The 20,357-nt window shown below is 45.8% G+C and overlaps 1 protein-coding gene across 8 annotated transcripts in view; it reads right to left on the bottom strand.

Moving 5' to 3' along the window:
* Nucleotides 1-20,357, bottom strand: part of SLC23A2 (solute carrier family 23 member 2) — a 147,993-nt gene that overhangs the window by 8,612 nt on the left and 119,024 nt on the right. For all 8 annotated transcript variants that reach the window (XM_008018966.3, XM_037990682.2, XM_037990684.2 and 5 more), the window contains 6 exons: nt 13,706-13,826; nt 13,066-13,222; nt 9,087-9,234; nt 6,933-7,038; nt 2,039-2,168; nt 1,202-1,339 (listed from right to left, as the gene is read on the bottom strand). In XM_008018966.3, the coding sequence (XP_008017157.1) occupies nt 1,202-1,339; nt 2,039-2,168; nt 6,933-7,038; nt 9,087-9,234; nt 13,066-13,222; nt 13,706-13,826 (800 nt within the window). The remainder of the gene's footprint in view (nt 1-1,201; nt 1,340-2,038; nt 2,169-6,932; nt 7,039-9,086; nt 9,235-13,065; nt 13,223-13,705; nt 13,827-20,357) is intronic.

The following is a 20,357-nucleotide window of genomic DNA, read 5'->3' as shown; positions in this document are numbered from 1 at the left end:
ATATTATCTAGTCATAAAAAAGGAATGAGGCCAGGCACAGTGGCTCATGTCTGTAATCCCAACACTTTGGGAGGCCGAGGCAGGTGGATCACTTAAGCTCAGGAGCTCGAGACTAGCCTGGCCAACATGGTGAAACCCCATCTCTACTAAAAATACAAAAATTGGCTGGGTGTGGTGGTGGGTGCCTATTATCCCAGCTGCTTGGGAGGCTGAGGCATGAGAATCGCTTGAACCCAGGAGGTGGAGGTTGCAGTGAGCTGAGATCACGCCCAGGCCTGCACTCCAGCCTGAGCAACAAAGTGAGACTCCATCTCAAAAAAACAAATGAAGTACTGCTACATGCTACATGGATGAATCTTGAAAACATGCTAAGTGAAGGAAGCCAGACACAAAAAGCCACATATTATGACTATACCTAGAATAGACTGTGAATCCATAGAAACAGAAAGCATACTGGTGGCTGCCAGGGGATGGGAGCAGGGGGTGATGGGGATTTACTGCTTAATGAGTTCGAGGTTTTATTTTGGGGTGATGAAGTGTTTTGGAAACTGGACAGAGGTGATGGCTGCACAACACTGTACTAGATGCTACCGAACTGCTTGAAGTGGTTAATTTTGTTATGTGAATTTCACCCACAAAAAATATCTGTATAAACAAATGCTCCTCAATTCTGCACTGGCTATTACCAGTAGCAATGGCTGTGTCTTGAGATGGCTCCTCCTTTCTACATTCTTCACGACATTGCAGTATTAAAACAAAAGGAGGAGTTAAAAAGGTTAATCTTGAATGCACAAGCCATGTGATTTTGCTCTGAGGATTTAATAGGATGGATATAAAACTGTAGAATAACGTGTTCAAAGTCTATGAAGTTGAGTTTCAAAAAAAATATCTTAATGGAGCATTAGTCTATTAAGATAGACTAATGAAATCAAAAGGATTTAGAGAGAGGCGTTCTCTCAAAGGAGAGGGTCCCAGTGAAAAAGAGACCTCAGAATCCATGACTGTCACGTGTACACGCCAGTGGGAAGCCCACAGGGCTTCCAGGTAACTGCTGAAAAGTGAGATTCAAGAGAGATCCACAGACGCGTCTGCACCACAGTTCCTGGAGGCCCAAAGTCCTCTCCAATGGGCAAAGAGCCGCGTGTGGACTGGTGACTGTGGTTCCAGCTCCCACTCCAAGATGTAAAGCCCATTTCCTTACCTGTGACCAGAGGGTTCTGTCTTAGGTAACTTGGAAGGACGAGCCCAAAGAAGATCGAAAATCCAAGCACAAAGAGGTTCCGGGAAGAATTTAAATCAATGAACTGCAGGTTAGAGAGGCCAACAGCTGTGATCATTCCTGGAGAAAAACAAACCAGACCACAAGCTCTAGCACCACTGCAGCGCGGATAGCTCACTGCTCAGGGCAGGTGAGGGCAGGCTCCCTGGCGCCCCTTCTCTGTCCAGCAAAAACCAATGAGACCAGTGCAGGGACAGGAAGGGGGATGTGTGGGGTCAGACTGTGGCCACCCCAGGCTCTGAGCAAAATGACCCTCAGCCTAAGCACTATTTAGGCTTATATAGGAGCATAAACACCACATGGCATTTTGTTTGCCAAATAGAAAACTAAGGACATTGGTTCCCTCTCTACACACACATTGTGATTAAACAAGGAGACCTACCCAGACATCTGGTGCATGTCTCTGGTTATTACAGCGAAATGGCGCAGAGATCAAATCCAGAGTCCTACTGTAAAAATGGTCAGTTTTAAGTGGCCCATTCAGAGGGATGGTATTTGAGTTAAACTGGCCAGAAACACTAAAGAGATTAAATTTAATCTAAACGTTTGTAGCACAATTACATCTTACTGTTGGTTCCATCTTTAATATAAATTCAACTCAGAGAGTGATAAAATTTTTCATTTTTTGAAGGCATATCCTTTGTGTTTTAAAACAGAAATTTATCATTACCTTCTTACTGAAGGGAGTCAGCAAAAACACCATGATCCCTATTAAAAATTTGGAAAAGTAAAGGAAAAAGCCAGAGAGGGGAGTCTTACCAAAGAGCGTGCAGAACAGGGCTCCCAGCACAGGATCTGGAAGGGACGCAAAGAGGGCACTGAACTTCCCGATCATGCCCAGGGCGAGCATGAGGGCTGCTCCACACTGTATCACACGGCGGCTGCCGACCTGCAGGACACACGGGAGACCGGGAAACAGGGACTGATCTCCATGCAAAATCACCAGGAGTTACTAAAGAACACAGACCGGAGATACCCATGGCCTGGCTCGCTACCTTCCCCTCCTCCTCAGCCCACTCTTCTTACCTCCACTATGGGGACCCTGAGGGTCGCCCTCTGCATCTCCACGCCTTGGTGACACTCCCTGCACTCAAGCCCCCGGGCTCTACTGCCCTGGCACAGTCATGGGTTGGGATGGCCCTCTGTGTCTCAAATGCAAAGGCCACAGTTTTCCCTGCCTATCCCCTGGGTTCCCGGCACCACACGTCACCAAGGCGACTTTCCCTGAAGCGCTTCAGCCTCAATGCCAACTTCCCCACACCGGAAATCAGACCAAACCCCCAGACATGTCTGGAACCTCCTCTCCTCATGGCGCCCTTCCTGTGAGAGGTGGAAAAGAGAAGGGGCTACAGGTGAGGACATCTGGAGCCTGACTGCGGGCTCTTCTCCCAGCCCGTGTTTAACTGTATGGTCGGGCAGACCCATATCCTCTAGAGTCTCAGGATCTTCATCTCAGTCATGCACAAGCCTCGTAGTTTTGTTTTGAGGATTAAACAGGACCTGCATAAAACTGCCTAAATGGTAGCTGGCACGCAATGAGCCACCTGAGAGCCGCCCACATGGGCCTGCTGCCTCTGGCCTTTCCTGTACCCATGCTGCCACGGGGTGACCTTTCTAACACATGGAATTGGGGAGGTTGGTCCCCTGTTTGCATCCTCTGGTACTCATGAAATAAAGCCCACTTCTGAGGCTCTTTCCAAGCAAGCCAGGCAGGCCTTGGCCTGTCTACCTGGACACCCTTCCCTGTGGCCCCCTCCTAGCCAGATCCCAGACGCATCCTTTTAAACATCACCCAAATTCTCCTCTGAAAAGCATCCTGACTCCAGGACTATTCTCCCATTACAGGCTCCCACAGCACCACGTAGGGCATATCTGCTACTCCTGATCTCTGCCTCCCAGCAGCTTCTGTCTAGCCTGCTGTCACCTGGACAGTGGGAGGTGGCGCTGGCATCGGGCTCAAGAATCCTGCACTGTGGGCCCCTACTCTGTGCTGCCTCTTCCAGGAAAACACCCTGAGAATGTAAAACTGGGTAAAGCAGGTTCTAGAGAATTTGGGGGAGTATCCACAAGGATTTATGTATGACCCCAGTGAGGAGAAGGGGGTTGCTTATATTTTAATTAAATAAAATAAGATGAAATTTTAAATGCAATTCCTCACGCACACTGGCCACATCTAAAGTGCCCACCAGGCACACGTGGCTGGTGCAGCTGTGTGTGACATGGTGACCACTGCACAGAACTCTCAAAGGACCAGGGTCAGCCGGTGAAGCCGATCAGAGCCTGATCTGAGGCTGTGCACATGAGAGACAGCCGCCCAGCTGGACTCAGTCACTGTCCCATTATCCCTAGCGTGTGCCTCCCCACACCACAGAAGGCAGGGAAGCAATGGAAAAGATCACTCAAACTGACAAATCAAGCAAAAGTGACTCGTGCTTGCCTGTTACTATGTAATAAGGAAGGCTTTCATTTACTAACGGCCCCATCTTCAGCAAACATTCTTGAGGAACTATGTAATTATTTGATCAAGCTTGTGACTTGTTAGACTGGGGCAGGTGAATGCAAAGATGAGTAAGTCACAAGCTTGATCAAATAATCTCACTGCTGTGCTGTTCCTGCTGTTGGGGGAGCCCAGCAGCAGGGAAGAGAACATCTGAAGAGTAGGGGAGGGTTGTTGGAGATGGTCCTGAGGGGTGAGTAAGAGTTCGCTAGTGGAAGAGCATCCAGGCAGAGGAAAGAGCCTATGCAAAGACTCCCGGCAGGGCCAGGCAGGCCTGTTAGGTATGAGGGGCCAAACTGGCCCCAGGGATAGCTGAAACTAAATCTGACATGAAAGTGACATCTGGAAGACTGATCTGCCTTTGATGCTGTCAAAAATATATGCAGCAACTAAGCCATTCTTCTGTTTAGTGAATACTGACCAAGTACCTATTATGTTTTATTCTAACTACCAGAGACAGAGCCCTAAAATCCTAGCCCTCCCGGTGCTTCCCTAGGACCTTCTCACAGGGTCCATTCCCTGGAATCTCCTTGGCACCTCCCTCCCGAACTGTGGCTCTGCCTCTAGGACCTTGGAAAAAGAGATCCTGGGTTTCTGGTCTTCAACAGTGGTGCAAAATGCAGCAAGGAGAAATGACCTTCCTCCGGACACCACCAAAGAGATGACAGTCAGCAAGATACTACTTGCTCTGTTCCTAGAAATAAACTAAGGGCTAAATAGCGATAATAAAAATTAATGATAATGATGGACTTTGCTGGTCCAGGTAGGAAGGCCCTCAGGTACCATCATTCCTTCATGCAATATAGATATTTATGAAGCACCCACTCTGCCAGGCTACTGTTCTAGGCACTTGGGATACATCAGCTCATTAAAAAGTGTTGGCAAGGTAACTTGTCAGAGTAAGCTAGCATCCTTCAAATTTTAATAAAAAGAACGATTTCCCAAACTACCTTGGTGGTCACATTATATGATGATGTGTTTTAAAGGGGTGCAGAAAGAGGAGGCTTGTTAAACCATCTTCCCCTAAGAGTGCCTTCATCTACAACAATTTTACTCCCACAGTTGTCCCTAGGGATCCTTGAATTAGTTCCAGGACCGCCACTCTCCCCGCCTCAGATACCTACAACCACAGATGCTCAACTCCTTGATGTAAAATGGTGTAGTATTTGCATGTAGTCTACATACATCCTCCCATATATTTTATTTTTTCTGTATTTTTTTGAGTCAGAGTTTTACTCTGTCACCCAGGGTGGAGTGCAATGGCACAATCTCGGCTCACTGCAACCTCTGCCTCCTGGGTTCAAGTGATTCTCCTGCCTCAGCTTCCCAAGTGGCTGGGATTACAGGCACCAGGCACCATGCCTGGGCTAATTTTTGTGTTTTTAGTGGAGACAGGGGTTCTATATGTTGGCCAGGCTGGTCTCGAACTCCTGACCTCAGGTGATCTGCCCACCTCGGTCTCCCAAAGTGCTGGGATTACAGGTGTGAGCCACTGCACCCAGCCAACATCCTCCCATATACTTTAAATCATCTCGACATTACTTACAATCCTTAATACAATGTAATTGTTCTGTAAATCGTTGTCAGACTGCATTGTTCAGAGAATAATGACAACAAAAAGTCTGTACATGCTCATGCAGAACAGTACAGAAACAAACAATATTAGTTCAGAAGCAATATTTTTGACTTGAAGTTGGTAGAACCCACAGATACAGAGGGTTGGCTATCTTATTTGGGATTAGTTATACGCCTGCAAGCTCACGGCAGCAAACTGGCTAAAGAGTGGCATGGCTTAGGCCCCATTCTGTGCCCATGAGATCATTCCCTCATCTCCCTGTGCTCAGCACTGGCTTCTCACCATGGGCAGCAATAGGACTCCCAGGATGACGCTGGAGGAAGTGCGCCTCAGACAGCCTTTCCTCGCATCCCCCATACCAGGAGCAACAGGCAGATGGGGCCATTGGCACACCTGAGGCTGAGCTCTGGCAGGGTCCTGCCAACTTGGGGAAACCAACAAACAAACCAGGCATGTGCGTGCATGCCCGGCGGCTCCCTGTCACCTGGATTTGCAATCAAGATTAATCAAACTTAGTATCTGATTCTCTTTACCTGATTATAGAATCTTACATGGCAAGGGAGAGTTCTTTCGAAATCCACTCCCTCCTCCCAGTTTGACAGAGGTCAACCAGTTCTAGAAGGTTTCTGGGCTCACCCCAAGTCCTCGGTGAGGGAGACCTGCGAGACGGAGGCCATCGAGGACAGTGAACCAATTTTCATGGTCTTAGTTTCACAACGTACAATGGCCAATGGTGGGTCATCTCTTAATTTAAAACTAGTGACATCTCCCAGTTGAGATCCCATTTCTCCTTTTGCCCAGCCCCCCATGGTCTATTCTCATCACTGCAGTCAAAGCCATCCTTAAAAAAAACAAAACAAAATCAGACCAAGCTGCTTCCTGCAGCACCCCCTTCCACTTAGGCAGTCTGTGACTGCCTACCCTACCTGCCTGCCTGTGTAACCTGGTCCTCAGTTACCTGGCAGACCCCACCTGCTCTGACTCCCTGACCCGCACTGGCCTCCTTGCTGACCTTCTACTCCCAGGATAGGGCTCTGCCCTGGCCACACGCCTGCCTGGAAGGCTCTTCCCCAGGTTATCTGCAGGCTCCCTCCCTCCACCCTTCAGGTCTGTGTTCAGGTCACCTGATCACCCTATTTAACACCTAATCCCCCTCTCCCCAAGCTTCCTGTCCCATGTTTCCCCCAGTGCTTGTCACTGGCTGACATACTGCATCATTTATGGACTTAGTATGCTGACTGTTGGTTGTCTGTCTTCCCTTGCTAGAATGTAAACTCCACTTTTTAATTCACTGATGTATCCCAAGTGCCTCGAACAGTGGCCTAGCAGAGTCGGTGCTTTATAAATATCTACACTGCATGATGGAGTGACAGCATGGAGTGCCTCCCTACCTGGACCAGCAAGAGACGAGAGACTTCCAAACAGGCATTATAAACACTTAAAAAAAAAAAAAGGAGATGGAGAGAAATAATTTTTTAGAATCAGAGGTCCACTCATTTGGAACTTGCAGTGGCCAGACCGATCAACGAAATGGATGAATGTTTAGAAGCCCAATCATTTAATAAGAAAAATCTGTGTACCTTTGTAATTCCCAAAACTCCAATGTTGGGACTGGATGAAGTAGAGCCATTCCCAGTACCAAATATGCCATCAAGAACACAGGAGAGGCCCTCCACGAAAATTCCCCTAAAGTGTAAAGAAATGGAGGAAAGAAAAACATTCATTCAATGGGATAATGCATTCATTCTGAAATAGCCTCTACACATCTGCAATCCAAAAATGTGGTCCAGAGCTTGCAGCTTCCACATCTCCTGGGAGGGGGATTAAAAATACAATCTCAGGCCCCACCCTAGACCTGCTGAAGCAGAAAAGAATCTCCATTTTTTTTTTTTTTTAAGAGTATCTCTGTCACCTAGGCTGGAATGCAGTGACGCAACCTCGGCTCACTACAATCTCCACCTCCTGGGTTCAAGAGATTCTCCTGCCTCCCAAGTAGCTGGGATTACAGGTTTGCACCACCACGCCTGGCTAATTTTTGTATTTTTAGTAGAGACAGCGTTTCACCATGTTGGCCAGGCTGGTCTGGAATTCCTGACCTCAGGGTGATCCGCCTGCCTCAGCCTCCCAAAGTGTTGGGATTACAAGCGCGAGCCACCGCGCCTGGCCAGAATCTGCATTTTAATAGAACCCCCAAAGCTCATTCAATTTTGAGAAGTATCCCTCTAAATCACACGTTAGATTCGAGTGTTTTTAAAATCACTGCAAATGAAAGCAAAGGATTTTAGCCAGAAAATAAAGCCATCAAGATAACATGGGCCGTCTATGGAAATAAAACATCGACGTGATCCTTTACTGTTAAAATCCAGTCTCATCAGGAAGGAAATGTTTTATAATTTCACAAGTACTGACACTTTTAAACATATTGATATACAGGTATTTAATCATATGCAGCAGCTCCACTAGAGAAAGATGTGGACATTAGGACTGAAAACCCTCTAATGGAGCCAAGGCCCAGTCCATTGATCTCATCACACACAGTCCCTTCTGGGGTGGCAGAGCTGGCTGGAGAACAGAAGAGGATTTGGGCTGTTTTCTTTTCTCTGCAGACTCCTCAGGGGCAATTATCTAACAACTTCCAAAAGCTAAAGACCAAATGTTTTGAGATCATAAACCCCATAGTTCATAAACCCTAGATCCCACAGATTTCATTCATTTCTGCTATCCCTGTCCCTATTTATATAAACTGTAACCAAGCATAGATTACACAGTGCTTACCCTTGGGGACAGTTGGAATGTATCTAATTGACAGACTTGGAGCAGTTACTACTGCCTGCTGCTAAGGTTTCCACTACAGGGGAGAGAAAATGATATCCTTTTGCTTTCTGTCTGTCTGATTGTGGCAGCCAAGATTGGGTGGGGAAACACAGGGGAAAAAAACAGGTAATTTTTGCAACGTAGAAATAGCGCTGTATAGCCAAGTATGGTGGTACACACCTGCAGTGTCAGCTACTCAGGGTGCTGAGGGGGGAGGATTGCTTGAGCCCAGGAGTTCGAGCATGTGGTGCATTATGACTGTGCCTGTGAACAGCCACTGCACTGCAGCCTGGGCAACAGAGTGAGACCCTGGGTCTTTTTTAAATTAAAAACAAAAAGAAACCAAAAAAAACCTGTAAACAGTGAAGAGCTTGTTTTGCTCGGAAGAAAAATTTCAGTTTGTGTAAAAAAAAAAAAAAAAAAAAAAAAAAAAAAAAAAAAAAAAAAAAAATTGGAAAAGCAAGATAACAGAAAATCAAAGTAGCACTCGCTCTCTCTCTCTCTCTCTCTGTGGGTGTGTGTGTGTATATATATATATACACACACACACATATATACACACACACAGAGCTACACTGATTTTACCTATCTGTCTCTCCAAATGACACACACACACACAAAGCAAAGAACAAGTATGATGCTTGGCATGTGGTTTTTGAATTTAAGTCTTACAGTGGTTTCGCAGAGAGTGTGTTATTTGATGTCACTGCAATTAAGGAAGGGTAGGAATTCTGTTCCACGTCATGGACGAGGAAGATGAAAGTGAACAAGGGCAATGATGTGTCAAACAGTCATGAGAGTCCTGTTGCTTGGCTGGGCTGTGCTGAAACTCTTGGTTTTGTCTTCAAGGTAATCTGAACCTAACAACAAAGAAACAAGGTGCTGGGACCAATCAGGAACTCGTCTTCTCAGGAACATACCTGTTTATTGCGTGGATGGGGGGTGGTGGGGCACAGGACAGCCGTGCACAGGCGTAGTAGTCACCAATAGACTCGATGATGCTGGCGACTACCGCGCTGAGCATGCCGATGACACCAGCCGCAGACACGGTGGGCAGTCCCCACTGAACTGTGGGAGGAAAACAACCATGAATGCTCCTAGAGAAGCAGGCCAAAGTGACCAGGACCAGTTAACCAAAGTCCTTCTGAATGCTGCAAGACTCTACAAGATCCACTCAGATTATTGAGCTGGTGGAAACTGTTCATTTTAAAATCTTAAGCACCAGAGGCCTGGGACAGTTGCTAAGTTAGATGAAGAGGGCCATAACGAAGACTGATCCACACTGTGTCTTTAATTAAAAGAAGACATCGTGACCGGGCACGGTGGCTCATGCCTGTAATCCCAGCACTCTGGGAGGCCAAGGCAGGCAGATCACGCGGTCAGGAGTTCGAGACCAGTCTGGCCAACATGGTAAAACCCCATCTCTACTAAAAATACAAAAATTAGCCAGGTGAGGTGGCGCGTGCCTGTAATCCCAACTATTAGGGAGGCTGAGGCAGGAGAATCACTTGAACCCAGGAGGCAGAGGTTGCAGTGAGCCAACACCACTGCGCCACTGCACTCCAGCCTGGGTGACAGAGCAAGACTCCATCTCAAAAACAAAAACAAAAACAAAAACAAAAACAGGAAGAACGCTGGGCTGGAAGAGGCTGTAACTTCTCTTTCCTGCTTCCAAGTCACACTCGGCGTCTACTAAATAACAACTGAAAGTGGCCTGCTGTGTTGGGAAATTTGCATGAGGGATTTACAACCCTGCTGTACAGAGCAGGGTACAAAGCAGCAGTGGCCTTCCCCAGGGAAGGGCATCAAGTGAAAAAGCAGTGAGAAATCACCAGCTAAATTTAAATCCCAACAGTAAAACATCTATAACATATGGATAGTCCTTCTCTACTATAATACCAGAACCTTATTTTGAAATCATAAACCAAGTTATGGCAAATTAAATAGTTTCAGAAAGCAAAGTGAGGCATTTACTTAATCCCACATTGGATATGTTTTTCTTTACAAGTATATTTATTTGGACTTGAAAGCCATAGATCTTATTTAATAAAAACAGCATGGGTCTCTTTCAGTGTGAGAATGAATAGATTCCTTTGATAAAGGAGTAGCCCTTCTTTACTTGAAGCATTAGTTATAATACACCCACTGAGGAGAAAGCACAGTGGAAAAAGAACGATGGCTAAAACATGGTCTCTCACGCAGGAGCCAACAATGTAGCTGGGGGCACACGACACTCCAAAAGATCCGGGGAGAGGGCCACGGCTCAACTTCAAAAGTGGATGCAAGCCGAGCTGGGTCACAAGGAGCACCAGTGAGGAGGTCAGGAAGAGGCAAAGTGAGGCCCTGGCCAGGGAAGGATCTGAGGAGGAGGTGGGAATGCAGGTGCCCCTCCAGGGATGGGGAGGGTCTGGGGGGTGGGGTTTGAAAGAAGGTGTTCTGGTAGATGCAAAGCTCTCATGCAGAGCATGGGACAGGAGGCAAGTTCGGGAAGGGTTCCAAAAGCCATCTAAGCCATCTCAGGGGTTTGGCCTGTGTTGTAGGTAGCCTAGAGCAACCACTGGATTGGGAAGAGAAAGGATACAAAGTCAGACGTGCAGAATAAGCCTGGAGTGTGGTTAAGGGCAGAAATGCTCCTGCCTCGAGCTGGTTCACTCTGTGGGAGCAGCCAGGGGATGCAGAGGCGGCCCTTGGTCAGGGGTACAAAGTACACAGGTTGATGGACGAGGCTCGACACACCCTATGCCACCAGCAAGAGGCCTGCTCAACATATCAGCTCCAGGTTAATTTGGAATGGATTTTCCTTGTTCAGAGGCCTTCGTCACCGAGCAATATTTTGCTTTTTCTAAATTATCTTTTATACTGTTATCATGTTATTGTTATAGCATTCTGGTTTCAGTTTAGTGTCTTGATTTTGAGGGGGGATTCTTATTTTGATCCTTTTTCCTTTGGATCTGTATCTATATATATATTTTTTTCTTAAAGACCCTGTTGACTTCCAGCCTTCTATCTTGAATCTGTTATTTCATATTTCCTTTTACCAAGAAACTTCCATTTAGTTTGTTACTTGACAGCAGGGCTTCTCAACCTCAGCACTGTTGACATGTCGCTCCAGGTATCTATATTACATTAACGATGAGTCCAGATTATACCTAGTGTACTAAACACTGAAAAGTACGGCTCAGGTATTCGAAAGCCTCTCTCCGGATTGAGACAAAGCACTGGAGAGCACTACATATGTACACAGTAGTACGACCATATCCCTGGGGGTGGCTTTCTAGCTAGTGGAGCTCTGGTACCGCACCAGCCCTCGGCAGGCCAGGAGCCCTACGTGCTCGCTCATGGCCAGCACAACCTCAGATGCTCTAAGTTTTGCCTTCCTGTGCAGGGCCCCTTGGGTCCTAGTGAACTCCCTTTGGTCCCAGCACCTGTACAGCTGCCTTTCCTGGACAGCCCAGCTTGTGCTCCCACTGGCACCCACCTTGGGAGTTGCCCACACAAGCAGAAGACCACTGTGTAAGTGCTGTGGGTGCTTCTACCCACCCACCACCCCCGCCTCCCCCCACTCCTTGCCCTGACTGCCTCATCAACTAATTATAATTTCATTTTATCTCAGACTATAGGTATGTTTATGAACCATGCACATTCTTTCTTGGAGAAAGAACAGGTCTGTATAAGTGCATACTTAGACCATACCATCTGATGAGAAAGTTATTTTAGAAAGATAAATTTTTTTTTTTGAGACAGTCTTGCTCTGTCTCCCAGGCTGAAGTGCAGTGGTGCGATCTCGACTCACTACAACCTCCACCTCCCAGATTCAAGCGATTCTCCCGCCTCAGCCTCCCAAGTAGCTAGAATTACGGGCACCCGCCATCATGCCTGGCTGATTTTTGTATTTTTGTAGAGATGGGGTTTCACCATGTTGGCCAGGCTGGTCTTGAACTCCTGACCTCAGGTGATCCTCCCGCCTTGGCCTCCCAAAGTGCTGGTGTTACACGGTGGTGAGCCACCGTGTCCCGTCTGAAAGACGAAACTTTTTAAAGCTTTCCTAAGTGTATTAAGAACAAAAAGAACAGCCAACACTCATCATTCAACATGCTCAGAGCAGTCATCTTTACCCCAACCTTAAAATTCTTGGCTTCTCTCTTTTTCTCCTTGTCATTATAAAAAATGAAAGTAAGATGGTTAAACAGGGAAAGAAGTGGGCTGAACCTGACTAAGCTCAGGCCCCAATTCTAATAAAAACCCAAACGCTGGGACTAGAGTCTTCACAATGGAACCAAGTGGGTAACAACCACTGGGATCACCTAGCCAGGGCTAGCTACCAGTCCAGGTGACACCCCAGCTAGGGAATGCATTCACACCCCCAAGAGTTACACAACACTCAAATTAAGATGCAGCTTTTGGCCACTAGTGACTATCAACTTACCTCTACAGCTGTGGCCAAATTTAAAAGATTATGGCTGCCCATTAAGAGATTATATAAATTCCATCATGCTTGAGCAGGTTGCTTGCTAATCCCCAGGCTGTTCCCACTCACGTCTTTCCACTTTGGCAGCTCTGGGACCAAGCAGCTCTATACTTGCCTATCTAAACAGCTGCCCTCAAATCCTGGCTACCAGAGCCTCAACCTGGCAAGAGACACCTTGTCCCGGATTTCATCCTAGCAGATCCAAAAGAGACAGCTAGCTAATCTGAGAAGGGAGCCAGTCAGTCTCTGTGTGTTGGCTTCTGCTCTCTGGGGACAGGGCCTCCCTTACTTGCTGTCTAATCCTCTCCTGACCAGAATGGCAAGACCCTCAGGACACATTCTGGGACAAAGAAGGCTGTTCTGCCAACTTCCAACCCCTCTCGGTTGGGCCCTCCTGGGCTCCTGACCCCTCTGGCCATCAGAATACTTACATGGGTATGGAACCTTAAACCACGGGGCTACCAGCAGCACACCCTGCCTGGCATCCGTGCGAGCGTAGAAGCCATACTTTGTGCTGTCGGGAGGGAAGACGTCTGTCACCGTGAAGATGAAGCAGAGCAGCCAGGATACCAGGATGGCCAGGATGATCTGGAGTGGTCAAGGGGAAGCTCTGTCAGGCCAGCAGGGCTCACAGGTGTTGGCAAAAAACACCCCTTCCCGCGGTCTGAACATCACACCCCAGAGCCCACCACAGTCAGCACTCTGCATACGTATTCTTCCTTGAATGGAATCTCATTGAGAGAGCAGTTTCATTCAGGTGAATTTATCTTACCCCTTCCAAAGTCTGGCTAGTAAAACAAGAATGAACATCGTGCCCACAGAGGCCACGTGGAGTCAAATCTCAGTCCCAACGACAGTGTCCCCTTCCTGTGGCACTGCTAAAAGATATGCTCCCATTTCACAATCAGAACCTTTAAGTCTATGATGATTTGAGTGGTCATTAGTACCCTGATATCACTGCACAGACATGATCCCCCAAGGGGGGCCTGCTTAAAACCCTCCCTTCCCTTAATCATCTTACGTATTATCCAAAGGCAAAAATATCAGTGGGGGAAGAAGCCAGCTACTCACGGGAAACATTTTGAACAGCTGTAACTTGTACGCAGTCCATCCTTTCTTAGATTTATAAATCGGGAGAGGAAATTTAACATTTCTGGCATATTGAGAAAACAGTAACACTAGGAATATTGTCCTGAGGAGAGAAAGAAAACAAAGTAGGTCAAAGGCTGTTATGTCTCTGTTGTAAAATAACACTAGACCCTTCTATGGCAAAATTGACATAGTGTTCAATTCATTTACCTAGAAAGCTGCTAGTCCTCTGAACTACTATTTGAGAAACAGTACATCTATTGGAATGTACATCTTTTTGAAACACTACTTTGGGGGAAGATGTTACAACTAACCTGCCTAGCATTTCTTGATACTGAAATGAAATTCTGAGGTAAATGCCTTAGGACAGCTTTTCCTAACTAGATAAGAGAACCCAAAGAATGTATACATTGATGGGAAAAGCTTACACTATGGAAAGGGAAAGAATGCCAGATACAACATAAACTGTAAGATTTGAACTACGAATTAACTACAAAGCAAACCAAGAAACTACTGCATGTACACACAAACAGGTAAGAAGGACATGATCCAAAATTCTCCCAGGGATTTGCTTTGAGTAGTTACATGATTTGCAACTAGTTTTCCCACTTTTCTGTATTTTCCAATTTACTTACAGCACGCATAAATTACTTTTAAAAGAGCAAAAAGTGAAGCTTCACTGTTTAAGAAAACTAGATACAGTAGAATTCAGTATTAATAACATTCCTGAGAGGCTTTTGTGTGCCAGACACTACACTAATGTCTTTCCGTGCATCATCTCAACCTTATGGGGTGGCTTCTATGATCATCTCCTTTTCACAGAGACAAAGCCAGAGGTCAAGATCACACGGCTAGGGTTGCAGCACTGCAGGGCCAGGAATCTAGCTCTGTGGCTTGAACTGAACTCTTTCCTTTTGGCACCCTGGTCACAGGGCAGGGACGCTGGGCTGCGAGAAGTCCCTCTCCTTGAGCCTCACGGTCCTGACTGAACTGCACTAAGTGCTACGGGAGGCAGCGACAGGCGCCGACTCCTCCACAGCAGGACCACGGCACTTCCTGACACACCAGTCTGTGACATCGGTCTGGTGTCCCGTGGAGCTGGCAGGTGTGGGGCCACTTCCCATTTCCCAGGTGGATTTACTCATCACCAAAACAAAACTGGTGCCCAACAATGCGTCTAAGCCTCCATGTGGTCTCGCTCCTTCACTTAAGACCTGAGGTAGAGCTGGCAGGAAGAGTAGGTTCTCAGTCAAAGCTAAGCTTAATTGTTCCTGGGCACAGTTCCAACTGCTGAGATGGCATCATTAGCTCCATCGACAGCCGGTCAAGTGTGACTCCACGGTCACATTCCTAATGAGGTGTGGATGGCATCCCGGCTGGAGAACAGGCGTGTGTTGCTCCACGGGTCTCCCCGCCTACTCAGGCACTTCAGTGAACTGGTGATCCATCGGGGGTCTCCACCAGTACCAGTTCAAGGTTGAAAACGCACACAGTGCCCACGTGATTTCAATTCCTCCGGGATAGTGAAGTTTAACACAAAAGAATATGGTAACAAGGGATACTAAAACTGGAATATTTTAAACTTAGACCTACATATAATTTTCATGTTAGGAAAAAAAATGCTACCTATTTGTTTCAGAGTGAATATTAGGAGATCCGAAGATGCCCCAAGACTGCTATTTTCGTCATCATTATTTCAGGCAACACACCTGCACATTTAAGAGGGGACTGAGACCACACAGAATTTGAGGAGGGACACTCAGATCTCAGGCCCAAATCAGCAACTCAAATTTAGAAAGCAGATTAGGCAGCGGATGAACATGACTATTTCTTTCGGCTCTAAAACCTGTCTACTTCGAGTTTATTTTTAGTCTCAAATACACCTGGGGGCGGGCACCCTGTGACAGAGGCAGCGGCTTAGAGATGCAGACCTGCCCATGTCCACACATCTTAACTGAGCAAAGGGATGAAGCGTTTCAGCCTCAGCTCTCAGGATGGGCTGCTGTCTACTCCACTGGGTGCTTTTCACCTCATGTTTACCTTTGCTAACTTTTACTTTAAAATGTTATGCAAGTAATGCACACCACATTGTAGAAAAAATTTAAAAGACAGGTAAGCAGAAAGAAAAAAACAAAACCCTGAAGATCATCCATAATCCCCCTTGAGTGATAAAACCACATAATATTGTGGTCTATCTGTTCTGAACGGCCTTCATTCCCTGGATATTTGCTGGGTGCTGGAGGAAGACACATTGTCATCTTCCTTGTCCCCAGATATGAACAGGTTAGTATCTGAGCCAAACTGGCATCAAGTTTTATGCAGCTTCCTGACCTGCCTCACGACTATTTGCTTTTCCACCTCATCAGACAGAGATTTGCATTAGCACCTTAGTGACTGCTTTAGTATTGTTTTATGGACATACCACAGCTTGTTTAACAATTCCCATATTGTATGACATCAGAAGCAACATAAACAGCTTTAATTGAAAAACTGTATCATCATTGCTTCTAATACTCAGTCTTTACACATTGAGGTATATATTTCAACAATTTTTTTTGTAGCAACAAAAATTTAAGCTACATGCATGAGCATCAATTGAGAAATGGTTGAATAAATTATAGACTATATTAAACACTGTGCAGATTTAGAAAGAAAGAGATCGGTGTAAACATGCTGTCTAGGAGAAGTAAACCCAACAAATTACTGGGGTAAAAGCAAATAAAATTATGTTGAAGCTGTATATATGCTAATTTGTGCTTATTTGCATAAAAACATAAAAATATGTAAGGATAAAAACAAACTTTTTTGCTAGTTAACAATCATGAGATTTTTTTGAGACATAGAGTAGGAGGTGACTATTTTACTTTAGACTTCTATGCTCAACCACTGTTAAATTTCAAATACCTAGAATGTAACTGAATTGGAGGGGGATGAAAAACAGTGGGCTATAGATAAAAGTATACTGTTTTGGAGTGCCTGGGATTGACACATGGCGGTTCATTAAACTATTGTCTTCACTTCTGGATAGGTTTGAAATTTTCCATAAGAAAAGTCAATTTTAAAAAACAGTTTTAAAATGCAGGTCCTACCAAGGACATACGCACTGTGCCAGAAAGAGCAGTCACTGACCGGCCGCACTAACCTCCCCTGAGACTCTGTCTCTAAACCCCATCTGTATTGGAGTGACTTAGTTTGTACCACTCATTCACTCTCAATTCCAACAGAATCATGTAGGTAATACACATTTTAATAAATTGGGAGCATAAACCTTTTTCACACATTAATGAGCTAGGTATAGTTCCTTTTGTGCTAAATGGCTACTCCTATCACACTCCTCATCCATTACTCCACTGGGATTCTCTCACTTTTTTATTTTTTTTTTTTTTGAGACAGAGTCTCGCTCTGTCGCCCAGGCTGGAGTGCAGTGGCCGGATCTCAGCTCACTGCACGCTCTGCCTCCCGGGTTCATGCCATTCTCCTGCCTCAGCCTCCTGAGTAGCTGGGTCTACAGGCGCCCGCCACGTCCCCCGGCTAGTTTTTTGTTTTTTTTTTTTAGTTGAGATGGGGTTTCACCGTGTTAGCCAGGATGGTCTCAATCTCCTGACCTCGTGATCCGCCCGTCTCGGCCTCCCAAAGTGCTGGGATTACACGCTGGAGCCACTGCACCCAGCCTCTCTCACTTTTAACCAGTAGAACTCTTTACAAGTTAGGGATGTTAGCCTTTCTTGTGACATTTTTATGAGTATTTTCCCAGCTTTTTTTTGAGACAGAGTCTCATTCTGTCGCCCAGGCTGGAGTGCAGTGGCGCAATCTCAGCTCACTGCAACCCTCACCTCCTGGGTTCAAGTGCAATCTCAGCTCACTGCAACCTCCACCTCCTGGATTCAAGTGATTCATGTGCCTCAGCTTCCGGAGTAGCTGAGATTACAGGCGCCTGCCACTACACCTGGCTCATTTTGTATTTTTAGTAGAGACAGAGTTTCACCATGTTGGCCAGGCTGGTTGAGAACTCCTGAGCTCAAGTGATCTGCCCACCTCAGCCTCCCAAAGTGCTGGGATTACAGGTGTGAGCCACCATACCATATTTGTTTTTAATTCAGTGCTTTTTGAAGTTTTAAATGTGTCAGTAGTAAAATCTTTCTTTCTCTCTCTCTTCAATATCTGCTTTAAGAAAGATCTTCCCTCCCTTAGGATTAAATACTTATTTAGGTTTTCTTCTAGCACTTTTATGGTTATTTTATATATTTAAGTCTTTAGTTCAACTGAAATATAATTTGATATAAATTAGGAGTCTAACTTTTCCCCAAAAATAGTTAGTTTTTCCTACACAATTTGTCCATTCCCTACTGGTTTCAAATATGACTGTCATCTATACTAAATACTTATTTTTCTTTGATTCTGTTCTTACTCTGCTCTACCGATGTCTATCCCTGTCCCAGGACCACCATATTATTTATGAAGCTGTGGAATGTATTTAATTCCTCTACAGGCAAGTCACCATCCCCTCTCCTCTCTGATCTTTTTGGTATGGATCCACATTATTTTACTTTCTTGTTTTATACATTGACTAGCACATCTAGAATAACTTTAAATGATACCAGTGATAATAAATAAGCTTATTTAATTTCCTGATTTGAATATTTCATCATTCAAGTATGAGGCATTTTTATCTTATGCATAAAGATCCTTCTATACAGCCGGGTGTGGTGGCTCACACCTGTAATCCCAGCACTTTGGGAGGCTGAGGTGGGTGAATCACCTGAGGTCAGGAGTTTGAGACCAGCCTGGCCAACATGGTGAAACCCCATCTCTACTAAAAATACAAAAAATTAGCTAGGAGTGGTGGCAGATGTCTGTAATCCCAGCAACTTGGGAGGCTGAGGCAGGAGCATTGCTGGAACCCGGGAGGTGTAGGTTGCGGTAAGCTGAGATTGCCCTATTGCACTCCAGCCTGGGCAACAAGAGTGAAACGCTGTCTCAAAAAAAAAAAAAAATTCCTTCTGTTCTCACATTGCTAAGTTTGCAGCAAGGACGTAGGTTGAATTTTACAAATAAAATTTAGGGGAGGGGACTATTACCATAGTTTTTATCAATAAGAGCTTATTAATAAAATCTACCCTGTAGTCCCAGGTACTCTTGGGAGGCTGACGAATAAGAATCGCCTGAACTCAGGAGTCAGAAGCTGCAGTGAGCTGAGATCGTGCCACTGCACTCCAGCCTGGGTGATGAAGTGAGACCCTGTCTCAAAATTTAAAAAAATAAAATAAAACCTACCATGCAGCCACGATAGATTTCAACACACTTTAATATATGACCATCCGTGAATTCTTGAAATGACATATTATGCCTTGTTCTTTCATTGTGTTATCTGTAGCAGCATCTTCCCAAACATGCTCTAAGGAATAATCTACCAAGATATGCTTATAGATGTGTGGCATTTAAAAAACAAATTAAGGGTGGACAGGGCTGGATACTAAGGCCCTTTTCTGAAGGTGAATAGAGTCTTTTGCACATTTGCATTTTTAAAGATTGGAAGGAGCCTTACAGTAGAGAATGATGCGGAACTTGAGCATGCTACCTGAAGACATTTGAACTCAGGGCTCGGTGCTTAGAATATGCCGCAATACATCCATCAGCTCAGGATCTGTTTGTTTTTAACACAACCCCAGGAAAGAAAACGATGGTCCATGGCTCTCCTTTTGTATTAGTTCAGTCAGAATTTGCTGCTAAGATTGGCTGGGGAGTTTCCCTCCTTTCACAGAGCTCTGGAACAGTTTAAACCGTGCATATATTCTCTCCTCCTTGAAGACTGAAAGAACTCGTTGTCTAACCATCTGGACCCAGGGCTTCTTTTAGGAATCAGAATCCTTCAACAACTATCTTGGTTGCTCTTGTGGTCATGGCTTTACCGGGCTTCCTGAGCCTTCCTTCATTAGCTCACAATCTGCTCACTGAGCGCCAGCTCAGCCATGCGAGGGGCAGGTGCTGGGGGTGCTGAGGTGACCCGCCCAGCACATAGGCCCTGCCCTCACAGAGCTGACAGCCCAAGGACACAGAAGAGCTCTTAGAAACTGAAAAAACACCAGAGCGTAAATGACAGTCTTGGCAGAAGGAATAAGAGATAAAGCAAAAGATAATTCTCGCGAATAGAGAAAAAAGACAAAGAGATAGAAAACAGGAGAAGAAAGAGGAAGAGTCCAGGAGGCTTCAAGAAGAGGTTACAGAAAGAGACAAGTAAGGGTGGAGTGGAGGAAGGCATCTAAATAATTCAAGATCACGTCCCACCTCTGCATGCCTGGGTGCCCAGAGCAAAGGGGCTCCAGGTATCCAGGCCAAGAGATGCAAACACACCCACCAAGGGCAGCACGTGAGGCTCCACACATTAGAACAGTAAGAAGACCCCAAAGCTTCCAGAATTCTAGCTTGCGTCTAACTGATGTTTCAAAAGGAGGGGACAGAGGAGGAACCCTGGGAGACATGAGGGAGAAGTTGGGGACAGTGAGGAATCAACGGCCAAGGGCGAGGCTCGCAGAAGGTGGCGGCAGTGAAGGCCTGGAAAAGAGAGCAGGTTTAGAACTTGTTCTGGAGGAGGAAGGGCAGGACAGGCTGTGTGAGGGATGAAGGGAAACGAAGA

This window comes from Chlorocebus sabaeus, chromosome 2 (genome assembly GCF_047675955.1).
Source record: "Chlorocebus sabaeus isolate Y175 chromosome 2, mChlSab1.0.hap1, whole genome shotgun sequence".
Taxonomy (NCBI): domain Eukaryota; kingdom Metazoa; phylum Chordata; class Mammalia; order Primates; family Cercopithecidae; genus Chlorocebus; species Chlorocebus sabaeus.
This window is presented reverse-complemented; position numbering and strand designations above follow the sequence as displayed.